General features: G+C 37.7%; 1 protein-coding gene across 1 annotated transcript in view; it reads left to right on the top strand.

Moving 5' to 3' along the window:
* Window positions 1-22,877, top strand: part of ZDHHC17 (zinc finger DHHC-type palmitoyltransferase 17) — a 61,945-nt gene that overhangs the window by 10,293 nt on the left and 28,775 nt on the right. The window contains exons 2-7 of the mRNA XM_065743267.1: window positions 4,346-4,449; window positions 12,775-12,897; window positions 15,753-15,830; window positions 17,069-17,213; window positions 21,402-21,466; window positions 22,212-22,374. Coding sequence (XP_065599339.1) covers window positions 4,346-4,449; window positions 12,775-12,897; window positions 15,753-15,830; window positions 17,069-17,213; window positions 21,402-21,466; window positions 22,212-22,374 — 678 coding nt within the window. The remainder of the gene's footprint in view (window positions 1-4,345; window positions 4,450-12,774; window positions 12,898-15,752; window positions 15,831-17,068; window positions 17,214-21,401; window positions 21,467-22,211; window positions 22,375-22,877) is intronic.

Raw genomic sequence — 22,877 nt, 5'->3', positions numbered from 1 at the left:
TACATTAAACATGTATGAGAGTTGGTTCATTATTTAGCTACCCTGACATAGTATGCTTGGTTGCTGTTGTGTATGATTTCTGTCAAGATTTTTTAAAATTGTGGCCATATATGACATAGTACAAAGTCATCAATAATATATTAAGTGTGTGTGTACGTACGATACATATCTGGCTGTCTAAATGTTATGGTCTTAACTGTTTTCAATAAAAACACAGGAAACAGTGTGCAGTATTTTACTGCTGGTAATGCTTCCATTTCTGTGTTTTTATTTCAGACCTTGCTAGTTTTTTCTTTCCAGGTGTCTGTTAATTAACTTGGTTCCCATTCAGAGTTTGACTGGCTGACTTCGATCGTGATCTCTCTTCCTTGCAGCAGTATTGCATAATGTTAAAGGAAGAGCAGCCCTAGCCATCTGCTGATGCCTACCAGAGCCATATGTAGCACCTAAAAGCTGCAGTGTTTTCCTGCCTTCCTTATGTCCAAACAGGCATACCGACCTGTCCGTATCCTCCTGCTAAATATAATTGACAACTATGAAATTGCTATCAGAATAATTCCATCTTTGTCATCTTATTCTTTTGCACATAATTTTTTTTAACTATGATTACTGCTTTTGGAATTACCTTTAAATTTATATCACATTTGGCTTTTTTGATTGGAAGAGTACTGAGATTTGAGTACTGAGGGGCAGTTAGCATAGCCAGTGCACTTAGTGATGAGAAGAGGTGAGCAGGAATGCCTGTGTTACTTGTACATGGAAGTTGTTCCCCTCCCCACCTCACCCCTTTTCCCTTTTATTCATATTTTTTGTTTTGCTCTATTTTCTGTTTCCCCAAAGGAGAGTCCCTTTTCTCCTGCACCCTGCTTTTCCTCTGCCTAATTCTTTCCTTGCCCTTCATTACTTACGCATCTGTGCAAGTAGTGGTCACAATTTGTGACTAATGAGTAATGACAAACTAACCACAGATGCATGGGAGTAATTAGAGCACTGTCAGAGGACAATCACTGAAGTGGGAAGCTCGTCTAGAATAAGTGGCCCGTAGAAGTAATGGGGGAACCAAGTTCAATTATAAAAAAAACACTGAAATCTGTTTCTCTTGCATCCTTCCCAGCAACTTACTCCTTCTTAGGAGCAGTGTTGTTCTGCTCATCCTGTCAGCCCGGTGTCCTTGAGTATTTCAGCACTTGTGCACAGTTCTGTGATTGCCAGATGCCCACTTGGCAGCTGCCGCGCTGTTCTTGGTGCTTTCTCTTTCCTTGTTTCCTCTGTGTCTGTGTCTCCCAGTGCCTGTGGAGCTTGTGTTTCTACAGCAAAAGTGGATTTAATATGCTGCCCTAGGGGAAGAGTCAAGCAAGAAGCAGCAGAATCAGATCTGTTTTCCTCTCATAACGATGCTGGCTTGTTGTGGTGTCGATGTGATGGACCTGGGCTAGCTGAATCAGGCTCAGGAACTGTGTGGCCAAGAGCAGTAGGTTGGACAGTGCTGACTTTTCCAGCAGTGTTGTGCTGCTCCTTGGGCTCCAGTCACCCTTGGAAATGCTTCTTAAAACAGAGCGCAGGAGAGATCGAGCATTTGCAACCTGCTTATCTGGAGGCAGAAAATTCAGGCCTCATCTTTAATACCTTGTGGTTAGCAGTCCTGGCATTCAGGCAGGGAGGTGGGAAACCTACTGACAGTAGATATCAAAACAAATACAAATCTTCAGTCATGTTTTCACCTGTTAGTTATCTGATAGTGATTTTTAAGTAGACCATCGTCATCAAGTTAATTTTTCCTGAAAGGACTGTTACATTGTTACTCTACTATCAGTCATATATATTTTTAATTATGTTAGAAATAATATCCCCACTGCAAAACAAATAAACTGCAGTGATTGCAAGGATTTTAACTGTTTTTCTGAAGTTTGTGAAAGGAAATGGCAATGAAAGACAAGGTTCTGTAACATGCATAGTGTAAGCAGGTCATTATTTTTCACTTTTTTTAATGCTTTTTCCCTTTCTTTTAATGATAATGAGTAACAGTTCTCTATCAGAATAGGATTTCTAGTCAGAGCTTTCTCTTCCAACAAGTCGGAGAAAGTAATCTGTATTTTTATGTGTTTTAATCTTCTTTTGAACTCCAAAAATAGATGCTGTCTGAATTTCATGACGTATGATTTCTTCTGTTGTCATTGCTGATGCAGAATGATCAGAGTTGGGAAATCCATCTTTGGTACCACCACTGCAATCAGTCTCGCCAGGGTTGAGCAGGACATGATGCATCTTTAGTTGAAATCAGATTTTATTTTTCCCCTCCCTGATCCGTTTATATATTGTTGTTATAGAGGTAGCATGATTGAGCTCTGTTGGCCAAAGACTGGAATATCACAAACCAGGAAATCTGAGTTGATTAATACAACAGCTTATAGTTTCCCAAGAAATCAGAGTTCAATGTAATGAGTGAGCAGAGACATATGGGAACCAAACTGCTGAGATGGCTGAGCCTGGCACTGAGTGCTAAAGGAAAAGGTAGAAGTCCAAGGAAAGCTGTGCTCATTAGACTGAGATATAGCACCTTCAGCATTCATAGTTTTGGGCTTACTTGTTGAGAGCAGTACAGGAGGGGGTCAGAAGATAAGTTTTCAGTGGGAACGGCAGCGTCCGTGACATTTTAAGTGCCTAATAAAAGTAGTAGGTAAGTGGGAGGAGGGGCTAATAAATATAAATATAATTTCTCACTTTATTTTTGAAATGACATTGTTAATATTCAAGCTTTTGCTATATGCCTGTAAACCTTTTTGTGAAGGCATTAGTATCATAAGGCCGTGATTTCATGGTCACTTCGGCTGACACAATAAGTGTCACTTTTAAGTGGGTAGCTCTCTTGATTTGCTGGTGTGGGCTCAGGGGATCAGAAGCCTGCTTTGTGTGCTTGAAGTGTTCACAAAAATGCAGCTGAAGAGAAGCAGCATTTCATAGTAAATTAACATCTACCTGAACATAAGTTTCTCAGTTTGCTTTTAATACCTGCTGGATAACAAGATGACAGATATATTTTTTCCTCTTTTTCAGCATCTGTGAAAGGTTGAGAAATACCTCTCCTCATCAGGGTATTCCAGGACAGCAGATTCCCTTTGTTCTGACCTTCGACTGTTAAATTTTTCCTTTAGGTTTTCAAGGTCTGAGCATTATGATTTGAAAAATACTAGTGTGATTTTATAGTGTAATAGGAGAACACGGTAGAAATCCTGTTTTTTCTAATACAAGGGAAAAGAGACACAAAATAATGAATTTATTATGCTATTATATTTTGCTTTGTTTTCGTTGTAATATCATCTGTTCGGTGCCTTCTGCAGCTTTACTCTGGAGGGCATGCTAGCTAATCTGGTAGCTGAGGTAGAGTGGGTTTGGTTTAGCTGTTGCCTTATTAAAATATAAAATGAAGTGGTGTTTTTGGGTAGTAAGAGTTGTGACCTGCGATTGGAATGGCAGCAGATGCCCTGTTACAGCTTTAGGTTTTATCCTGTAGAGATGGCAGCAGAACAGCCTTCCTGCTGGGCTGGCAATGCTTAAGTGGTTAATCTAGTTAGTTCTCAGGCTTAGGAAAACAATGAGAAGATTGAGCACCGCAGAAAGCATTGCAGTGAAGATGTACTCTGGTCATCTGGATACTAAGGGAAATGGAAGAAAATCATTCTTTTTAACAAAAGCCTATGAATAAGAATAAATCTGTTTTGGTATTTGTGTGTAGAGGTCATTTGTTCCTAAAGTGGCACAGAGGAAATAAAGTTGTTGAATTGTTTTCCTTTGACTTAACCAGTAAGGTTCCCAGACACCGGAGGATGGCTCCCCTGCTCTCTGAGCCACTTTCTCTCCTGCATGGCTGTTTTGTTCCCTGCTGTATCACTGTGATTCTGAACTGATGTCAGTGAGGAATGCACACAGCATGGATGCTGGGACTTGAGCTGAAGAATCAATGTAGTATCAGTAGATTCTAGTAACTGTTATTAACCACTCCCAAATATATAGCTTATAGAAGATATCTGACTGTGCGATTTGGAGTATTGCAATATATGTAGTAGCATTGAGCCTTCCTCAATTTGTGGCCCATGGCTCTTCTAGGTACGTTACTGTGTATGTTGCATTTACAGACACAAGGCTGTTGGTTGCCTTTCTTAAAATTACCCACGGAAAGGATTCTCCAGATCTCAAGTTATCAATTGCAAAACGTGGAGAGCAGTCAGTTACCACCCTCAGATTCAGCTAGATTTATAGCATACATAGGGTACTACTCTTTTTTCTTTGTTTAATAATCTTTTAATAGTGCTGATCTTGGTGTCCTAATAACAAATTTCTTTTTTAGGAAATAAAGCCTCAAAGCCATTACAACCACGGATATAGTGAATCTCTTGGACGGAAAAGCCACATTGATGATTATAGCACTTGGGACATTGTCAAAGCCACACAGTAAGTTTATCTTTGAGCTTTAGATTTGCATTAGTTGAATAGAAAAATGTGTTTATAACTTGAAAGTTCAAGGCTGGCTGTGTTTGTATCTACAATAATGCAAGATTTACAAATGAACTTTATTGTTTAAGACAGATCTATGAGCACTGTGTGAAATATGTGGGAAGCATTGCGGTAAACTGTAAATGTAGGTGGTTGCTGAATGGATTGTTGGAGAAGAAAGCAGTTTTTTCCTGTCTGTACTGGAGTTTATTTTCTGTAATCAGTGATTAAGAGGTAAGTGGGCAACGTGGTGATAAGCAGATGTGAGGGTTTCCTTGATTTCTTGGCATCATTTATAGGTTAGAACGTGTTACATACAGATGAATTCTGTTTCTAACTCTACAGTTTCAGTGCTGCTATGAAACTGAGTTATTGTTAAGAAAGGATTGTAGGAATAAACTGAGTGAAAATCTAGTTAACGGTTTCTTACTTAATGCAGATGAATTATACATATTTGTCTTCTGTAGAGTCCTGTAATACATTCTAACTTGCAAGACTGAAGAATTGTCATAGAGCAGCCTTTCAGCTTTCCATTGTTTATTGTTCAGAAACTACCAGTGTCACTTTCACCTTTCTTCTTCAGAAAGCTGAAAACATGATAGTTGTGCAAAATATTATCTTGAATGCATACGTTATTATGTATATTGCTTCTTAAATACATATTTCCACTTCCTAAAAATATTTCTTTAACTGAAAATATCTTTGCAACTCATTTCCTGATGTGTGCCACATTTAGGTTTAGGAGGTATGTACTTTTCTTCAACTTCTGAATAGTTAGGAATTCTACTTCTGATATAGACATTTGATGGAACCTGTGATTGTAGCTCTTAAGATTTAAATAGCAATAATACAACCTATAATCCTTTTATCAGGGCATTCCTTGAAATGAAACCATTGGTATGACATGGGACTGTGATGGAAGAAGTGATGATTTTGTAGGTTGCCTTCTTCCAGTTCTGTGTGCTCTTTGTATGCTTGAAAACCTGAAACACATTTGTTATCACTCAAATTTAGGTTGATCTTTGCTTACAGCTGAGGGATTTTAGTTCTTTTCTGGCCTCTTGTAAAAATGAACAGAACTGTCAGTTTTATGTTATGCTCCTTCATGGTCTTCTTATAATGAGATTGGTACAATGTTTATACATGCAGGCTGGGGATGAAACACTGGTGAGCCACCCTTGGTCTCACCAAGCTCAACATGAGTCAGAAGTGTGCCCAGGCCAGGAAGACCAGCTGTGACCTGGGGTGCATCAAGCATGGCGTTGCCAACAGATCAAGGGAAGTGATTCTTCTGCTCTTCACTGCACTGGTGTGGCCTCACATTGAGTACTGTGTGCATTTTTAGGTGCTACAGTACAAAAAGGATGTGAGAGAGCCTCCAAAGGAGATCTACAAAGATGAAAAGTCTAGAGGGGAAGATGTATGAGGAGCAGCTGAAGTCTATTGGTTTGTTTAGTTAGAGGAGACTGAAAGGTGAGCTCATTGCAGCCTGTAGCTCCTCAGGAAGAGAGGAGGGACAGTGTTCATCTTTTCTCTGTTGACAGTGACAGGACCTGAGGGAATAGCATGGAGCTTTGCAGGAGAGGGTCAGGTTGTAAGGAAAAGGTTTGCATCAGAGAGCAGTCAGGCACTGGAACAGGCTGCCCAGGGCAGTGGTCATGGTACTGAACTTGTCAGAGTTCAAGAAGCATCTGGACTGTGCTCTCAGACATACCTGGAAAATCAGACTAGTGTTGTGTGGAACCAGGAGTTGGACTTGATGATCTGTCCGGGTCTCTTCCAACTCAACATGTTCTGTGATTCTATGTCCTCTTCTCTGCAAGAGAAGGCTCTTACTGCCATTGTAGCACAGGGATAGGTGGCTGACAGCACGAGTTCTGTTAGTGGTCTTTCTTGGAAACAATCTGACTGGAGGGAAACCTCAACTCTATTTGAATTATTACTGGTTTAAGTTTTTATGGCAATTTGAATGCTGTGTTATGTAAAATTGGGGAAACTATGAAGTTTAAGGCAGACATTAAGCCTGCCAAGCACTGAAAGGCTTAGATAAAATAAAGCTGCTAATATATTAATTCAGTGGTGTCTTACCAAAAGCAACGAAGTCTTTAGAAAGATAGCCTCCACATTAGTATTGGAAGTGAAGTTTCACTTGATGAGCAGCAATGGTGAAGAAGTGCATCACTGATACACAGTTCCTATTAAAGTAAACAGTGAAGTGACTTTTGTAGAAATATAGCCTCTTGTACATGAATGAAAAATAGATGATCTCATCTTCTAGACTTGTCCTCGAAACTCATTGTTCACTTAGGTTAAGATAACTGATTTAGTCTACTTTTCACTTTCTTGCTAATGTAAGCCACAAAAAGCTTTGCTAAAAGGTAAAAACACAGAAAGAATGCTTATCTATCTTCTAGATCTCCCCTAACTAAACCAGTAAGTTCAAGAAAAAGGCAGCGAAACAGAACAGGAATTATTTTCATTTTTCTAAGTTTTGTTGGTTGTTTTTGTTGTTGTTTCTTTCGTATTTGTGGAAAACAAACAGAAATATTCAGTGTAGAGTTGGCAGTACAATTGTTTTATTTTTTTTCCTTTCAGAACACTTTGAAACCCCCCTAGAAGAGTGTTACAGCTTTCATGCATAATAACATCAAATGGTAGCTGGAGTCCTTACTGTTTAGTGGAATGAAAATGATTTGGTGTCAGAACTGATCAGATAGCTAATTATAATAACGTTGTTTATCTTGTTGTTTCCTTTTAAAACAAAATAAAAACAATGCTTCAAAAGACAAATGTGTTGACCAAAGTATTTGACATTTGATGCAAGACCAATGAAATTGTAGGCTTCTTGACAGATGGAAGGTGCACTTCAGCGTAGCATAGAGCTGTTTGCTTTCAAGTTAGTGATAATCCATGCAGAAGACATTTGCAACTTTTGAGTAGCTAGTCAGTCATTTACCTTACTGTCAATCCTTGTTGTTTATGCTGTCTTCCATGTGCTATTAAGTTTCTCTCATGAAATCAGCTGTTTGTTATTGTTGCATACAACTGAAGTCAGAAACAGCTCCTTAAACTACAAAGATGATTAAAAAAAATTGTATAAAAATGTTTTAGTTTCTCTGTATTCTATATATGGTACTCGCAAAATTTGACATTAAAATGTTGACTTTATTGACATTGATTTTAGTCAAATGATGCATTCAGCAGGTGAAAATAAAAGCCTGCAAACTCTACACACTTTTCCAGAATAATTTTTATTCTTTGCCACTCAGATCTTGTCCATATGTTCCCGTGCTTTATCTTACTTTGTAGTTTGGACACTTATTCAATTAACATGCTTCTACACTGAAGTACAAAATCTGATAAGCTCTTACAATCAAATCAAGATTTTGTAGAGAAAAGAACAGTTCAGTCAGTGTTCTCATTGCACAGAGATCTGTATTTTTCTCCCACTACATTCCTTCTGAGATCTTCCCTAGAAATGGATCCACATGATTTACCAACAGAATACTTTGTTTCGCAGAAACTTCTGCTGGAGTAAAAATGATAGCAGTTGGTTTTTATACACATCAGTAAGAAGGGGTGTTTTTCACTGGCAATGTCATATCATGTCCCAAGACATCTAGTTAGAGTTAAAAGTACTAGTGTCTTGTCTATTATATTAAGCATCTTTCAAGGCTGGAGTTAAATTTGAATATGATTTAGGAGAGGTACCATGTTATTGTTAGTGACTTAAAGTTGATTGCTGACTGTTTAAAATTGTTCAAGCCATGAAACTATGGAAAGAGTTATTGCTCACAGATGGGAAAGTATATGGTAGATTGTGACTGGAACCACCTCTGAGACAATTTCATCCATGCTTTGTGATTTTTCAGCTGAGAGTCAATGGGCATCTTCTGTTTGCAGTGAACTTGACCAATTTCCAGTGATGCTGGAAGCGTGTTAAATGTTATTCTGAACATTAGTGTTAAACGTTAATTATATTAAGAACTGTTTTCCAGGGTTCTGCAAGATTGATTCCTTGTGCCCTGAGTATGATTTCTCAGTTGCAAGAGTAACTATTAGTTTTAGTACTGAGATCATTAAAATGAGATTTGTGTGCATCATGGAATAGTGTAGTACGTTTGCATAGACTGTGCTGAAGCTTGCCCAGGGAAAAGAAAAGTTGCATATGTTTGAGAACATTCATTATGTATTTACTAAGAAAGAAAACCCAAATCCTGCAGAGTAGTGGAAATTGAGGAGGGTTGGCATAAAACCATGATACCAAAATTAGAAATACTTGTTATTTTCAGCCATTCAAAGGAAAGGATGGGTAGACTTTGGCAGAAGTACATGTGCTGTTTACAAGCTCATTGTTTTAGCCCACGGATTTTATATATACTTGTCATTTTCAGCAGTATAATAAAAGTTCAAATGGAAGGGTGTGAGGTTTTTTTTTTCTGTAAACCACATTATCAGTGTATCCACAACTGCCTAGCTGCTCTGAGGCTTTGGAATGCATGCAGCAACTGAATTCCTCATCTCTCAGCATCCTTGTTTGTGGGTTGTTAAGCAGCTCTTGAGCCTGCTTTGCTGTTGGAAACAAAGCTGCCTTACAGTTTAACACACAAATGGTAAAAGAATATGTGAATAACCACCATCATTCGTGGAATGAGACTTGAAAAGATTAAGGTGAAAAAAAAAAGATCATTTTGATACTAATTGCATTTCCAGCTAAAATAGCTTTGAGCTTGCAGCGATAGCAAGATGAGTGAGGAGGTAAACTCTTGGCTTAGTGATGTGTTCTCTGAAAAGAGATTCCTTTCTAGTGTTGTGTATTTTGTGTTGCTCTTATGGCAAAGCTGGCAGTGTCTATTTCTAAGATTCTGTGCTTGCAGAATCCAAAAGTGGATTCTGTATTTAAAATGGAAAAGGATTCTACAGTACTGTTTTTGAAATTAGTTTCAAATTTAATTTAGATATCTTTGATTTACAAGGAAAAATAAAATACTACATTAGTTGCTGCTAGCATTAGACTGTGATAATGAAATGAGTTTACGCAATGCTATTCTTGCTCTGGAAGAATTAGTCAAGTTTTTCACGAGAGCAAGACAAGCTTAGCAAGTACCTTCATAATTATATTCCATTGATATTTACAAATATCACCCACTAGAAATGATTCAAGTGCAGATTTTTTTATATTAATGAACCTCTTGTGAGATCTGAATTTTTTCCTCCTTCCTCTTTCTTGAAGGGAGTTGCTGTTTGGTTGCTCAGATGAGGCACCCACAACCTGTGTCTGGAGATGTTTTAAGGCCCGATTGGGTGGGGCCCTGGGCAACCTGATGTTATCTTTGATCTAGTGGCTGGCAACCCTGCCTGTGGACGGGGTGTAGCTTGACAATCCTTCCAGCCCAAGCCATTCTGTGATACCCTTTTATAGCTACATTATGAGTATGCTGAGTAAAATGTGTGTTTCGTAATCTAATAGTGTGTCGTGAACTTTGGAGAAGACAGAGCCGAGTCAACTGCAGCAAACTGATGAAAGAAGACTCTAGGTCTTATGTAAGAGAAGAATGTTTCTAGGACAGAGCTCAAGAAATTAAAACTGCATCAGATTTATTATTTTCTTGTAGAGAGCACTCTTTTTTTTTTTTTCCCAGGACAGGAATGAACTGCTCTGTAAATTCTCGATCTTTTCTGTTAGGTGATTTTTGTCTGTTTAGATCCTTATGGCCTCTTGTGACAATAAATTAGAGAGTTTCTAAACTATACCTGTATATAACTACATCTTTTATAATCAGTTATAGCCTCTGGATGTTGTAAAATGTCAGCGTGAGATAAGCAAGTCTGGGAAGTTCCACGTTGCAGACTATTTCCTGTTACAAGTGCTTAGTGAGCTAACTAGGAAAGGTGCATTCTGTTGCTTGAGAATATAGAATGCCTTATTAGAGGTGTGATGGTAGTTGGCTGCCTTGGCCACAGTTATCATAAAATAGTTGAGGTCAGAAGAGTTGCCACCCTGGATTTTAAGAGAACAAACTTTAAACTACCTGGGGAGTTAGTTATCAGTGTGCCTTGGGTATCACCCCTAGTGGGCTTGCAGATCCATTAGCAGATTGCTTTTCAAGAACCACCTTCTAAAAGCCCAGCAGTTCGCAGTCCCACTGTGTCACAAATGAAGCAAGTGTGGTAGAAGGCTAGCTTGACTGAACGGGGAATGTCTGGAACTAGGGCAGCAAAAGCAAATATATCTCAGAAAGCAAAGTCTTGCTTCACAGGGACAATACAGTGCTTCAGTTTACATCTCCAGGGAGAAAACAACAACAACCAGAGCTGAACTTGATTCGGGTCAGTATAGTATCAGACAATGAAAAAGGCAAGGTCTGAGGAAAATGTTGGACTGATACTTGGTGGTCACTTAGGAAGTAAGGATGAGTAAAAGGCAGAAGCATTAATGCTTTTTTTTTTTTTTTAACTTCACTGTTTAATGTTGATGATAGGTCTTGGGCTTCCTGGCCCTCTTGTGTTGGAGAACCACGACTGGAAGAGAAACAGCTCCTCAGTTGCAAGGGACCATCAGTTGAATGTTCATGGGACCTGACAGGATTCACCCCGCAGTACTGAAGGAGTTAGCAGATGTTTACTAAAGTCCTCTCAGCGGTTTACTGCAGATCTTTGCAGGCTGGGAAGGTTCCCACTGACTGGAAGTGGTCCCTTCCAACTGACCTATTCAATTCTGTGTACTGCTTGGTGAGACCAGAATTTGCTATCTTGCTTTCAGAAACCCTGCTATCACCCCTCTTACTGTTTTTTTTTTCATGGCTTCTCATTTTTAGCTGATTTGCCCATAGTTACACTAAACCTATTTCAGTGGCACTTCTGACTGCAGGGACATTGAGGAATTGTATCTTGAGCATTCCCTTGTTCAGGTCTCATCTAGACTTGAGCTTTGGAGATCAGCTAGACTTAGAGCCTTATTGATTTTCTTGGCAGTACATGTGCCTGAGTGTGTGTTCTGTCTAACTGGTTGCATATTTTTCAGTCTTCATAAACCATGCTGTTCTTCCATGCCTCCCCTTCTCCCTCACCTGATTGAAAACAAAGCTTTATTGTCCAAACTGTTCATGACTGCTGCTTTTCTACTAGGCCTGAGGAATCAAGCTGTATCTGTTTGGTTCCAATTAGTATGTGTGGCAGGCAGCAATCTTTGTCCTGATCCTTAGCAAAACTTTGAGAGATTAGAGAAGTAAGAGTAATATCTTGTATTCTTCATAATTTCTAGTGTAATTTTCCTAAGAAGCTTAGAACAGCATGGCTTAAGTAGGTTCTGTCTAGTGCTTCTTTTTAATATTTATTTCTAATATTGTCCAGCTGTAAGCTTGGAAAGCATTATTGTCTTCGACTTGCGTCAGTTGGGATCTCACTGTGGCAGTACTGTCTGGGTTGAAGGTCCGTTCAGCTGTATTAAAGAAAAAGTAAGAATGGGAACTACCCTGGAAAAAAAGTAGTGGTAGTTAAACCAGCTGACCCAAGTGGAGCAAAGAGGCCTTCAATTGTTGAAGACTGTGTCATCTCCCAAAAATAAAATGTAGATGCAGCGTAAGGAAAGTGTACTTAAATTCCAGCTGGAGAGGATGTTAAACTTCTCAAGCAGTCTGATATTGCATGGAGGAGCTGCTTTGGACTTGATTCCAGGTTTTGCCTGTACCTGTCTCTTTGAGACCTGGGAAATCCCTGTGGGTTGTACAGTCATTTAAATATAGTCTTTATGAGCCTTTCTACGTTGCTTTTATTGTCACGAAGAACAGCACAAACATTTAATATTGGAGTTAGATGTTCTTTGTTATCTAAGGTGGAAAAAATGTCTGAATGTGTTAGTGTTTGTAACTGATCTGATGATCTTGTTATCTGTTCCTCTGATTTTTTTGGAAGATATTTTCAGTTCAGTCCAGTTATGGAGACCATCAAGAGATGGAAAGGAAGGAAAACAGGCATGTGAGAAACAAATATAGGAGAGTCCCTGGGAAGAGTTTTGTTTTGCACTAAACATCCTATTGATTTGTATTTCACCTTGTTCTGCTCTATAGCTTTCCATGGAGAGAAGGCTTCTGTAAAGTCTTGAGTTGGTTCACTTCTATGAGTGAAAAGTTACTGTTGCAAGAGATCTGTCTTCATGTAGAAAGTAAAGTTCAGCTTCATTTCTGTTTTGTTGAAGATAGTGTATCATAATCATTATGGTGTTTGTCTAATTCATTTTTCTCCCAAAATAACAGCTTTGAAAATAATATTTTCTTCTTCAAGGTATGGAATATATGAACGATGTAGAGAGTTGGTGGAAGCGGGTTATGATGTACGACAACCAGACAAAGAAAACGTGACACTTCTCCACTGGGCTGCAATCAACAACAGGATAGATCTGGTGAAGTATGTACTATGCATAAAGATTTATATAAACTAATTGCATTCTTTAAAATGTTTATTTCTATCATTTTTTTTAAAGACTGTTAGGTGCAGTGGCTACTTCCATTAAATACGTTGTCTAGTGTGCTTGATACCAGATAAGCGAAGTTTAGGTATAAGTGATGTGCTCTTGCAGTAGCAAATCTCGGTGCCTGTCTTACCAGCTGTTGACTATTTTAGATCATCGTGGTGAAGGAGTTCAGGATTAGACTTCTTCTGTTTCCTGATGTTATTCTGTTGCAAAACTTGGGATTCAGCCTAGATAGCAGTGAAGTCCATGGACGCTTAATAATGAAAACTGCAGAACCCTTTTAATATGTATTTTTAATTTTTAAATTAAATTTTTTGTTAGACATCTATAATGTACTTCTGTTTAAATTACCACACTGATCTTTCTTTGTTGTTTTGATTCAATTTTATGAAAAGGCAAAATTAACCTTGTATCTCTGCGGATACTTGGTGACTGCATTTCACCATATGCAGTGTTTAATATTTGCCAGACAAGGATCTCTCTTCTCCTTTTCCTCTTTCTACCAACAGTGACTTCATGCACTTCAATTCCACAACTGAATCCAAGCATGGGCAGTTTTCAAATGCTTAGCCAAGACTTAGCAACTCTAATGTGGAAGTCAGTGGAAGTATTTTCTTCCTAAGCCAACCTATTATAAGATCTGTTTGATTTGAGTGTAAGTAGTTTGCTTAAATAAGACTTGCACACCTGGCTTGGATTTCTGGATGAGTCATGGAGAGTCAAATCATTTAGTTTCTCCTTTCAATAACATTCTCACCAAGCACAGAATTGAGAGATTTACCTAGGCAAGATCAAGTTCTTGGATTAGTTTTGCAAAGAAAACCCTTACCATCTATGTATACTGAAGTAGAATGATAAATCTTAACTTAGTCTAGAGCGCCCTTAAATAAATGTTATTTCAGTGCACCATCTGGCAGGAGATAGTCGCCTTGTCTTTTCCCAGTTGTCAAACTGTAAGTTTGCCATTCTAAATAAAACATACTAGCCAGCAAGCAGTGCTGCTGCTCAGTAAAATCTGAACATATTCTGCATTTCTGCAGGGACTAGTGTTTGAATGAAGACAATCTGTTTAATGTTCACCTCCCCATGAGTGGCTGTCACATCAGTGAGATGGATCCAGGCTTTGCCTGTGAGTTTCTATGATGTCTTCTTCTATAGACAGGATTGCCTTGGAAGCTTCTTCCCCAAATGGCCAAAATCTGCTTCTCGGTGTCTTTTTGAAATTTATATTTAGGTATCTGAATCTTGCTTCACAACAATGCAATGCAGTCCCCTTAGCTTATATAAGCTTTGTCTATTTACTTATCAGGACCAGGACTTTCAAAAAATCTTGCTTGTTCTCTTTGAAACATCCGAAAGCTTCAGCAGGGAGATACTGCAGTTTGTTCCTTTGGTGTCAGAAAGCAGTGAAGCAAACTATACTGCAGCGATCAGGGTTAGGTATCCAGCTTGTCTGACCCTGGCAAGTCTTTTTATCTAATAGCTTTTAACCTGTTGGGTAAAGGTCTGCATTTTTTAGCATGAATATTGTTAGCAAATGCATTCTTCAGTTTCTGTTTCTGTAGGTAACTTGTGGATTCTCGTACAGGTTTGAATCTGAATTGATAAGCACTTGAGCAGAAGAAGGTAGTTGCTTTGAGTAACAGTTTTCAGATTGTTTGTTGTCCTCCTTGCCATCTGCCTTGAAACACGTAGAGGAAATTGAGATGCAAGAAGCTGTGCTGAAGATTTTGAAGGACAGCTTGTGTGGGTAGGAGAGTAGGACTCACATAGACCTTGAAGGTATTATGCAAGCAAAAAGTCTAAAGGCACAGGTATTGGAAATGTGCAAGCACTTAGAAATCTGTAGCTAGGTAGCTTTTATCAAAAATCTATTAGTTGTAACTCTTTGCCATTTGCATTTATGGTACTGAATGAAGAACCAGTGTTCACATCCTTACAGGAAAGCTGCATTTTGACCATGAGTTTTTTTAGTGTAGGCATTTTCTTTCACAAAAGAAAAATAATGCTGCCAGATTTGTGTGCCAAATACAACAGCAAGGAAAGCAGTTTGCAGGAGCATTACAAAGAGCTATGAATATGGATTGCTGCAGTTAAATAATGGATTACTTACTGTGTTCTTACAGGTGGTTTGTTTTAAAATGTTCTTGAAGAAGAAATAATTTTTACGCCATCATTTAAAAATATTTTTAAAATACTCAAATGTTTCTGTCCTTTATTTAATATTGTACTCTTCAATAGAGAAACAGGTAAAATCTTAACACTTGGTTTAAAACGTAACTTAAGCAGAAACTCTTGGAACAGTGACATCAGCAGGGATGTTCCAGAATTGAGGATACATGCTGCGAGATGAATTACATATAGTGTTGTTATCTTTGCCAAATTTTCTCTAAGTATGCTAGTCTGCTAGCAGCATTTCCTTTACTATTAGTTCAGAATTATTTTTATCTTAGTGAGAACTCCAACAAATTTGGAAGAAACTGGTTTTTTTTAAGATGCTTACGTGGTACCATGGTTTTTATTAATATACATAGCAATTACTGTGTTTTACTTTAGAACCAAAAGTAGGAAAGCAGCGTACTTAAAGCACAGGAAGAGGTATACCTGTTCTCACCCATATAAAAAAGGCAAAAAAACTGATCTCTGAAAGGAAAGTTTATATGAAGGCAAGGAAGGCTTCTGATTTGTTATTGCCTGTTTTCCATAATGTCAAACAGCATGCGTACTGTGTCCTTTCTTTTGAAACAAGATGAGCATTAATGTTTACTGTTTTTTGTTGTTGTACTAGATACTATATCTCAAAAGGTGCAATCGTTGATCAGCTTGGAGGGGATTTAAATTCTACCCCACTTCACTGGGCAACAAGGTGAGGAATAATCTTGGGGGTTTTTCTTAACTTGGTACCTGCTACTGATTGATTTGTACAGTTGCTGTATGTTATGGGAATACTTGTGCAGGGATGAACTCAATCACTTATGACAGGGAATGCCGTGAATCCGGTATGTTTGAGCTACAGGAGCATATGGTTTGAGTTTTGTCTTATCTCTTTCTCATGCAGAGGAAGATTTCTGTGATAGGAGAAAATAAAATAGAGTCCATAGTCACCTTGGTTTATTCTTACTTTGGTCGTCGTCTTCTTTACTTTGGTCTCAGCTCTTTGTTCACCTGGGGCTTCGATTGATTTTGTGTGACACTGTCCTTCCAGTTTTCTAGTATGTGTATAGTTATAAGATGCACTTTATATCAGTCTTATGGTGTAGAAGGTGCTCTGAGGATGACTGGCTGGAAGCATTGGCTGCTACTGCTGACAAGTGATGGCAAACAGGCAGGAAAGTAACGTGGGAATATTTTTAACTGCAGACTGCAAAAGAGTAATTAGAAAATCAGTTTGTATCAAGATAATTTCCTTAGTAAAGAAGAGAGCTTTCTTTTTAGACCCCTTTAAAAATCTTTGCTTGTATATTTCTTGCTGGTACAGATCACTCTCTGCTTTCTAAATGGTAATAGCACAAATGTTTGATTACACTTCTTGGTGCTCATAACTATTATCTGTTGTTCTGTGAAGCATTGTGCAAAACTGCTTCTGACATATGTGAATTGTTTTTTAACTCATGCCAGAAAGAGTGCTGATAGTTGTACACCTTATCTGCTGAAAGAATTTGCCTGTGTTCATTATGCCAACTAGAAAACTGAGATTCAAATGTATGGAGAAAAGTAGGCTTTCCATTTTTCTTCCTATTTTTCTTCCAGTACTGTTTTTTAATAGTGTATAGATCACAAAAAACAAGAGTATATAATCAGTTTGACAGCTCTTAAAACAGCAGGTTTCATATGTGGATGGGAAGAAGTCACATTAGGCTTGTTGTTGCTGATTGGCCTTTTACTTCACAACACACGTAAGCCTACTGTATGCGGCACGTGTTGGCTGCATAGAATTTGCTCATGTGAGTGAAGTTATATACTTGGTTGCACAGTCAGTTCATGATGATCACTTTGTCAAATAATATATTAAAGGTCATGTTTGTTTTAGAATATTTTAAAATTGCATCGCTTATCTGTATATAGCTATTCATTTATTTGTTTTCTGTGTTCTGTTGCATTTAGACAGGGTCATTTATCCATGGTTGTACAGCTGATGAAATATGGGGCAGATCCGTCGCTAATAGATGGAGAAGGATGTAGCTGTATTCATTTGGCTGCCCAGTTTGGACATACTTCAATTGTTGCTTACCTGATAGCAAAGGGACAGGTAAAGTTTAAGTAGTATCATTTTAAAGTAGATTCTACTCAAATCTGGAGTAATAAAGCAATTGAAAAATGGTACTATCAGCCAGAAAGTGCAAAATGTTCACCTGACTAAAGCCAAGTAAATCACTGTCTTTTACTGTAGACTGCTGTATTTTAAGTAATGCACAGATATCTGTTAACTTAATTTCTTGAAACAATGGTACTTTGGCCTAAATTCATATCGTAGTATTATAGATGCAGTTCTAGGGTATATTTTTTTGCCATTCTTTATTTCCAATTAAGCTAGTATTCATAGACTATTATAGCAAATATGTTTGAAGTGTTCACAGAAACATCTAGTTAAGTGCTGGTAAAGAGTCTAATGACTAAGAGTTGACATATGATTTCTCTTTTTACACCTCAGTTCACAACTTTTATTTATTCCTGCTTTAAATTGCATCATATTAAAAAAAACAACAAACCTTCATGCCTCTTGTGTTATTGCTAGGTATATAAAATGTGTATATATAGCTCTTTGCACTGTCTCCTATTTTTCATTCTCTATGCTCAAAACATCATTTACTTTTTTTGCTACTTGCTCTGCATTGCTGTTTATAAATTTACACAAGCACGGGTATGTGCTTGAAGCATAAATTACGTTTACTTTGTAAGCCATACAGAGAAGTCAAAACCTTCTTTTTTATAGTCTTGCTAATACTGTTCCAATTCTGTATTCTGCTTGTTCTTTCAAATATCAGGTGAGGTACAATCCAATGAATCAGACAGAACATGAGTATAAAATGATTCGATTTCGATCTGTTTTCAGCTGCCAAGTGCTACTATATTTTAAAACAAATACTAGATTTGCTAAAATATATATATATATATATATATATATATATATATATATATATATATACAATCTACAAAAAAAAACTTCTTGCACTATTTTATTATCTTAAAATTGTTAGGTGAAACAGTACTTAGGTATGACTGAGAGTAAGGTAGACCCAAGAGAAGGCTGATCTTACAATCACTATTTTGAAGCTAAATAATACTCATATCTTTGTAAGATAATAAATGCTCATTGTTAGGGAACAAGTTTGATATTTTGTTCACAAATTATCTAAAATGTGAAACCCATACTCTTGCACCAGAAAAATATTGCAAAAGTTCTGTATTTGCAAACTTGTTTAAAGCACAGCATTAGTGAATTATAAATGTCCTTTAAAATGTTCTGTCACTATTATGAAATCTCACTGTGAGTCTTTGGTTGCCCTGATGTTTACATACAGACTTGGCCTATTTATTTACTTGAGCATATAATGCCTCACTCTGAGAGGAGCTGTGTGTGCTGTGTATATGTGTACATACATGGATACAGAAAACAGACTTGAAAATTTGAGGTGTATTATCTCGGTAACAGGTCTCTTGACAATAGCTCTTGCTTTTAAAGAGTAAGTCTTAATAAGTCCCACCAGTGTAATCAAGTATGATTTCAGTATCCTTTCCACACCTTTCCAAGTTTGAATTGAAGTAGATCAGATTGCTCAGAGCCCTGTTGTTGGATGTCTCCAAGGGTGGGGTGTCAACCACCTCCCTGTGCACTATGTTGCAGTTCTTCACCACCCTTCTTATTGTAAAAATAAAAATAAAAAAAAATAAATAAAACACAAAAAATAATCAACCCAACATTTTCTTTATATCCAGTCTAAATCTTCCCTCATTTACTTTGAAACCATATTCTCTTGTCCTGTCGTACCAGACCCTGCTTTTTGTTCACTTGAGTCTTTGCTTCCTTTATAATAGAATGATTTGGATTTGGAAACTTTTAACTACTTTTGCTAAAGTAGACTTACCCAATTAATCTTGTAAGGTTTTTTTTTCCTTTTTCCTTTACAGAGATGAGGCTCTATTACCAGTCTAAGAATAGGTTTGTCTCTGTTCCAAACCTAATTGTAGTATCTAGGGGAGGAAAGGCATGCAAGTTTAAACAGAATCACAGAATGGCTGAGGTTTGAAGGGCAATCTGGTCCAACCCCCTGGCCAAATACAGACACCTAGAACAGGTTGCCAGGCACCTAGATGTGACCGTGCAGATTTTGAATTACAAAGTCTATGATATGTGAAATAACCAGTAATGTTTCTGAAGATGATCAAATTCCCAGTCTCATTCTGTGCAATTCAGTGTATTTCTGGAATCCTTGATGCTTTTTGTGCTTTTGAGGAGGCTGTATGACACAGGACTGGCTTGAGCACTGCCATCACAAAGCCCTGGTACGCCTACATGTCGCTGTGATCTCTGGCAGCTATTCAGAATTTGAACTCATCAGCTGTGTTACATTCAGAAAGCAGTGTCACGCAGCAGAATTAGTTGACGCAGCTCCTTTTCATCTAGGAAACTGTTTCCTCCCGTATGTTTTTTACTTCTGGAAGCTTTCTGTGGAATCCTGTATTAATGCCACAGAACTAAAATCTGGCTAATCTTTAAAGTCATTCTCTTTCAGAGCCCAAGTTTTCCTATTTCATGTACATTTTAAAAAATTACTGATGTTGGTCTGTTGTGTTCTCCCATTTGAAAAACATACACAGGATATAATTTGTATACTTCTAATCATTGCATTACTGTATTTAGTATTGAAATTTGGCTCTTGTAATGCTCAGATTCCTGCCCTAACAACATGGACAGCTGTTCATGAGCATTATCAGATTCACCAAGAGTTAAGAAGTTAATGCTGAGATACCTGTTGGTTCACACCAGAAAAAAAAACCAACACAGTCTTCTGATACATTCATTATACACTGTTGAAGGCTTACTTTTTTGCCTCAGCTCTCTGATATAGAAGAGCAACATCTTTCTGAAATGTACTCTTTTGTTGTGTTGTGGTATTGATCTGGCAGAATGACAAAGAATTTTTGACAGGAGCTTTGTTAGACAGTCTCTCTTCTGTCCATGAGTACATCATCTTTATCATGCTCATAAAACTGTGTGCAAGCGAGTCTTAGTTTCTTTGTCACTTGCTACAGTTCCTTTGAAGAGGGATCTGCCTCAGCCCATGTTGAAGCTTAGTATGAGTAATATGTGTAGCCTGCTCATCTAATACAATAACGTGGAGTTTCATTTTTCCTCTTTTAACTGTCAACTAGTATGCAAAATGTAGTTTCAGTTTGTCTGGTGGAATCACTGAAGATGTCTTTTTTTTTTTACCTCCTTCCAAGTAGTCAGGTGTCTTCTGATCACAAAGCATTGCATTTCTGCATGTAATCTAAAAATTGTTTGTCTTGGTTACTACGTGCATTTTTAAGAACATGTAGTACACACAGCACGACCCATGAATCAGAGTTGTGCTTCTGAAGGATGGGTGACCTCGAGATCAGGCTTTGGTTCTGATTTCCTTCACAGTCTTGGCAACAGGAGCTTGATTGGAGTGAATGCCAACAGTTGTTTGGCTTTAGGAGTCCCTAAAGGATGTAGTTTATGTGCATACCTAGAGGAAACAGGCTTAAATATTAGTCTTACTACATGTAACTTGTTTCTCAATGTGCCATGCAATATAGTAGTGGTTCTCCTCCCCTTTCATCAGTCACTTTTTATTTCTGATCTTCAATTTCATTTTTTTTAGTTTAGCAATTGAGTAAAAATTGCACAGGAATCTGCAATCTAGGGGTCTTTTAAAAGCAGTTATTTAGTAGAACAGAATTCCTGGAAAACTTTTACCTGTGTCAGGCTAGCAGCACAGCAGAGTGGGAGTCCCAGACTGCTGAGTGTTTGGCAGATAACAGAGCAGAGAACTGGCAAGTAGAAGGCTACATCATCTGCATTTTGAGTTTCTCTCAAGAGCTTCTGTAGTAAATGGTTTTATTGAAACACTTTCAAACTAATTTACTTAGTAGGGGACGAGGGGAGTAGCATAGGAGATGTCGATATAGCTTTACCAGTTCTAAGTACGTGTCTTGAATTCAGTTGGTTTAGAGTAATTTCATGCTGCTAGGCTGCGGAACTTGCTCAGGTGTGCTTGAGTGTCTAATCTGGTTCTGGAGGTATACCAGCTTCCTTGGTAGTGAGGCAGAGATCTGTAACAGAACAAAATGCTGTAGTTTTCAGAAAGGAAAGCATCTATTAAGTTTCAGAATGGTTTTATTTCAGATGACCTGCGTAGTGCTATTTTGTCAACTTGAACAAACATCTTACCAGCATTCTGTTTTGTAGGATGTGGATATGATGGATCAGAATGGAATGACACCTCTAATGTGGGCAGCTTACAGAACACATAGGTAATACATGTACTCACTGCAATTTTTACATTATGTTGGTGTTAACTAAGCACATCACTTGGAATAATGACTGATTTTGAGTCTTGGAGAGTGCTCTGGTTGAACTAGTCTGTGTACTTCTCACAGTTATCACTTTATCTTTCTTAATTTATGGCCTGTTCCAGAGTGAGAGTTTATCCAGATATACTCATTAATATGATTTTTTTTTAACCGAGTAGATATTCCTGTGGAGGTTGCCAAAGCAAATTGTTGTAAAAAGGCAATTCTCCAATGAGCAAGTTAGTTTGAATTAGTTTCCTGTTTGGAAACTAGCTTGTCTCCTTTGTTTGTTGAGTGAAGCATAAGTGTGTTTTCACAAATACCTGCCATTTTCCAACAGCATTTTTATTTTCATCTTTTGGAATGAGAAGTGAAAGTCTGGAAATGCTTAAACTTCGATTGTCTGCCTGTGTAATCATTTGTTTTCTTTTAAAAATCTTTGTTAACACTGTTAGTTTTTGAGAGAAATGACAACAGAATTATGTACCAAATGTGTTGCATGATGTAACAAACACCTTTTAGATTCAACAAAATTGTAGTTGTTCTTTGGTGGGAGTAGAATTTGAGCCATTCATAATCATCAACAAATATGTCCCTTTTACACACTGTACTTGATCAGCATTGTGTGTAGGAGTTGAACTCTTTGACAAGAAATTGGAATGTATTGAACTCCTTTGTAGATCTAACAAGGCTTTTTCTTTTCTAGTGTGGATCCAACCCGATTACTACTTACGTTTAATGTTTCTGTTAATCTCGGAGACAAGTATCACAAAAATACAGCATTGCACTGGGCTGTGCTAGCAGGAAATACTACAGTTATTAGTCTTCTGTTAGAAGCTGGAGCTAATGTTGATGCTCAGAATATAAAGGTAAACAGTCTGTTTTTCTTGTAAGTGGTTTGAGACAGAAATCTGAAGAATAAATTATTCTTGTGGGTGTGGTGGGATTGTGAAGATGGAGCAAAAATTAAACTTTTATCCAGGTGTCAATGTTTATTAACATTGATGCATAGCTGCTAAATCAGAGAAGTACCCATGTAAATAATTTACAAAAGGTTAAGTATGAATATGCTTGGGGTGCAGTGCACCTTTGGATGGCATGCATGATGAGCTGCATACTTGGATGAAAAGAAATCTGACCGAATGTATTACAGTGAAGGTTTGGGGTGACTATCTTTTTTAAGTGGAGTGAAGTGTGAGGCAGTTCATCTCCCATTGGCAAGGAATTTTAAGACTGAAAAATACCATTAAGAGTAGAATACAGAAATGGGCTCTTATCAGAAGTTCAAGTTGCCTGGTTACTTTGCCAGAACCTCTGAATGAAGGTCAATTCAGCAGTACCTTAGCCCATCCTTAGCATGTGTTAGAGCAAC

This window comes from Cyrtonyx montezumae, unplaced genomic scaffold, assembly GCF_038088225.1.
Source record: "Cyrtonyx montezumae isolate F1298 unplaced genomic scaffold, pur_monq_1.0 scaffold_3, whole genome shotgun sequence".
NCBI classification, from domain to species: Eukaryota; Metazoa; Chordata; class Aves; order Galliformes; family Odontophoridae; genus Cyrtonyx; species Cyrtonyx montezumae.
Note: the sequence above shows the minus strand (reverse complement) of the source record. Positions and strands in the feature narration are given on the sequence as shown.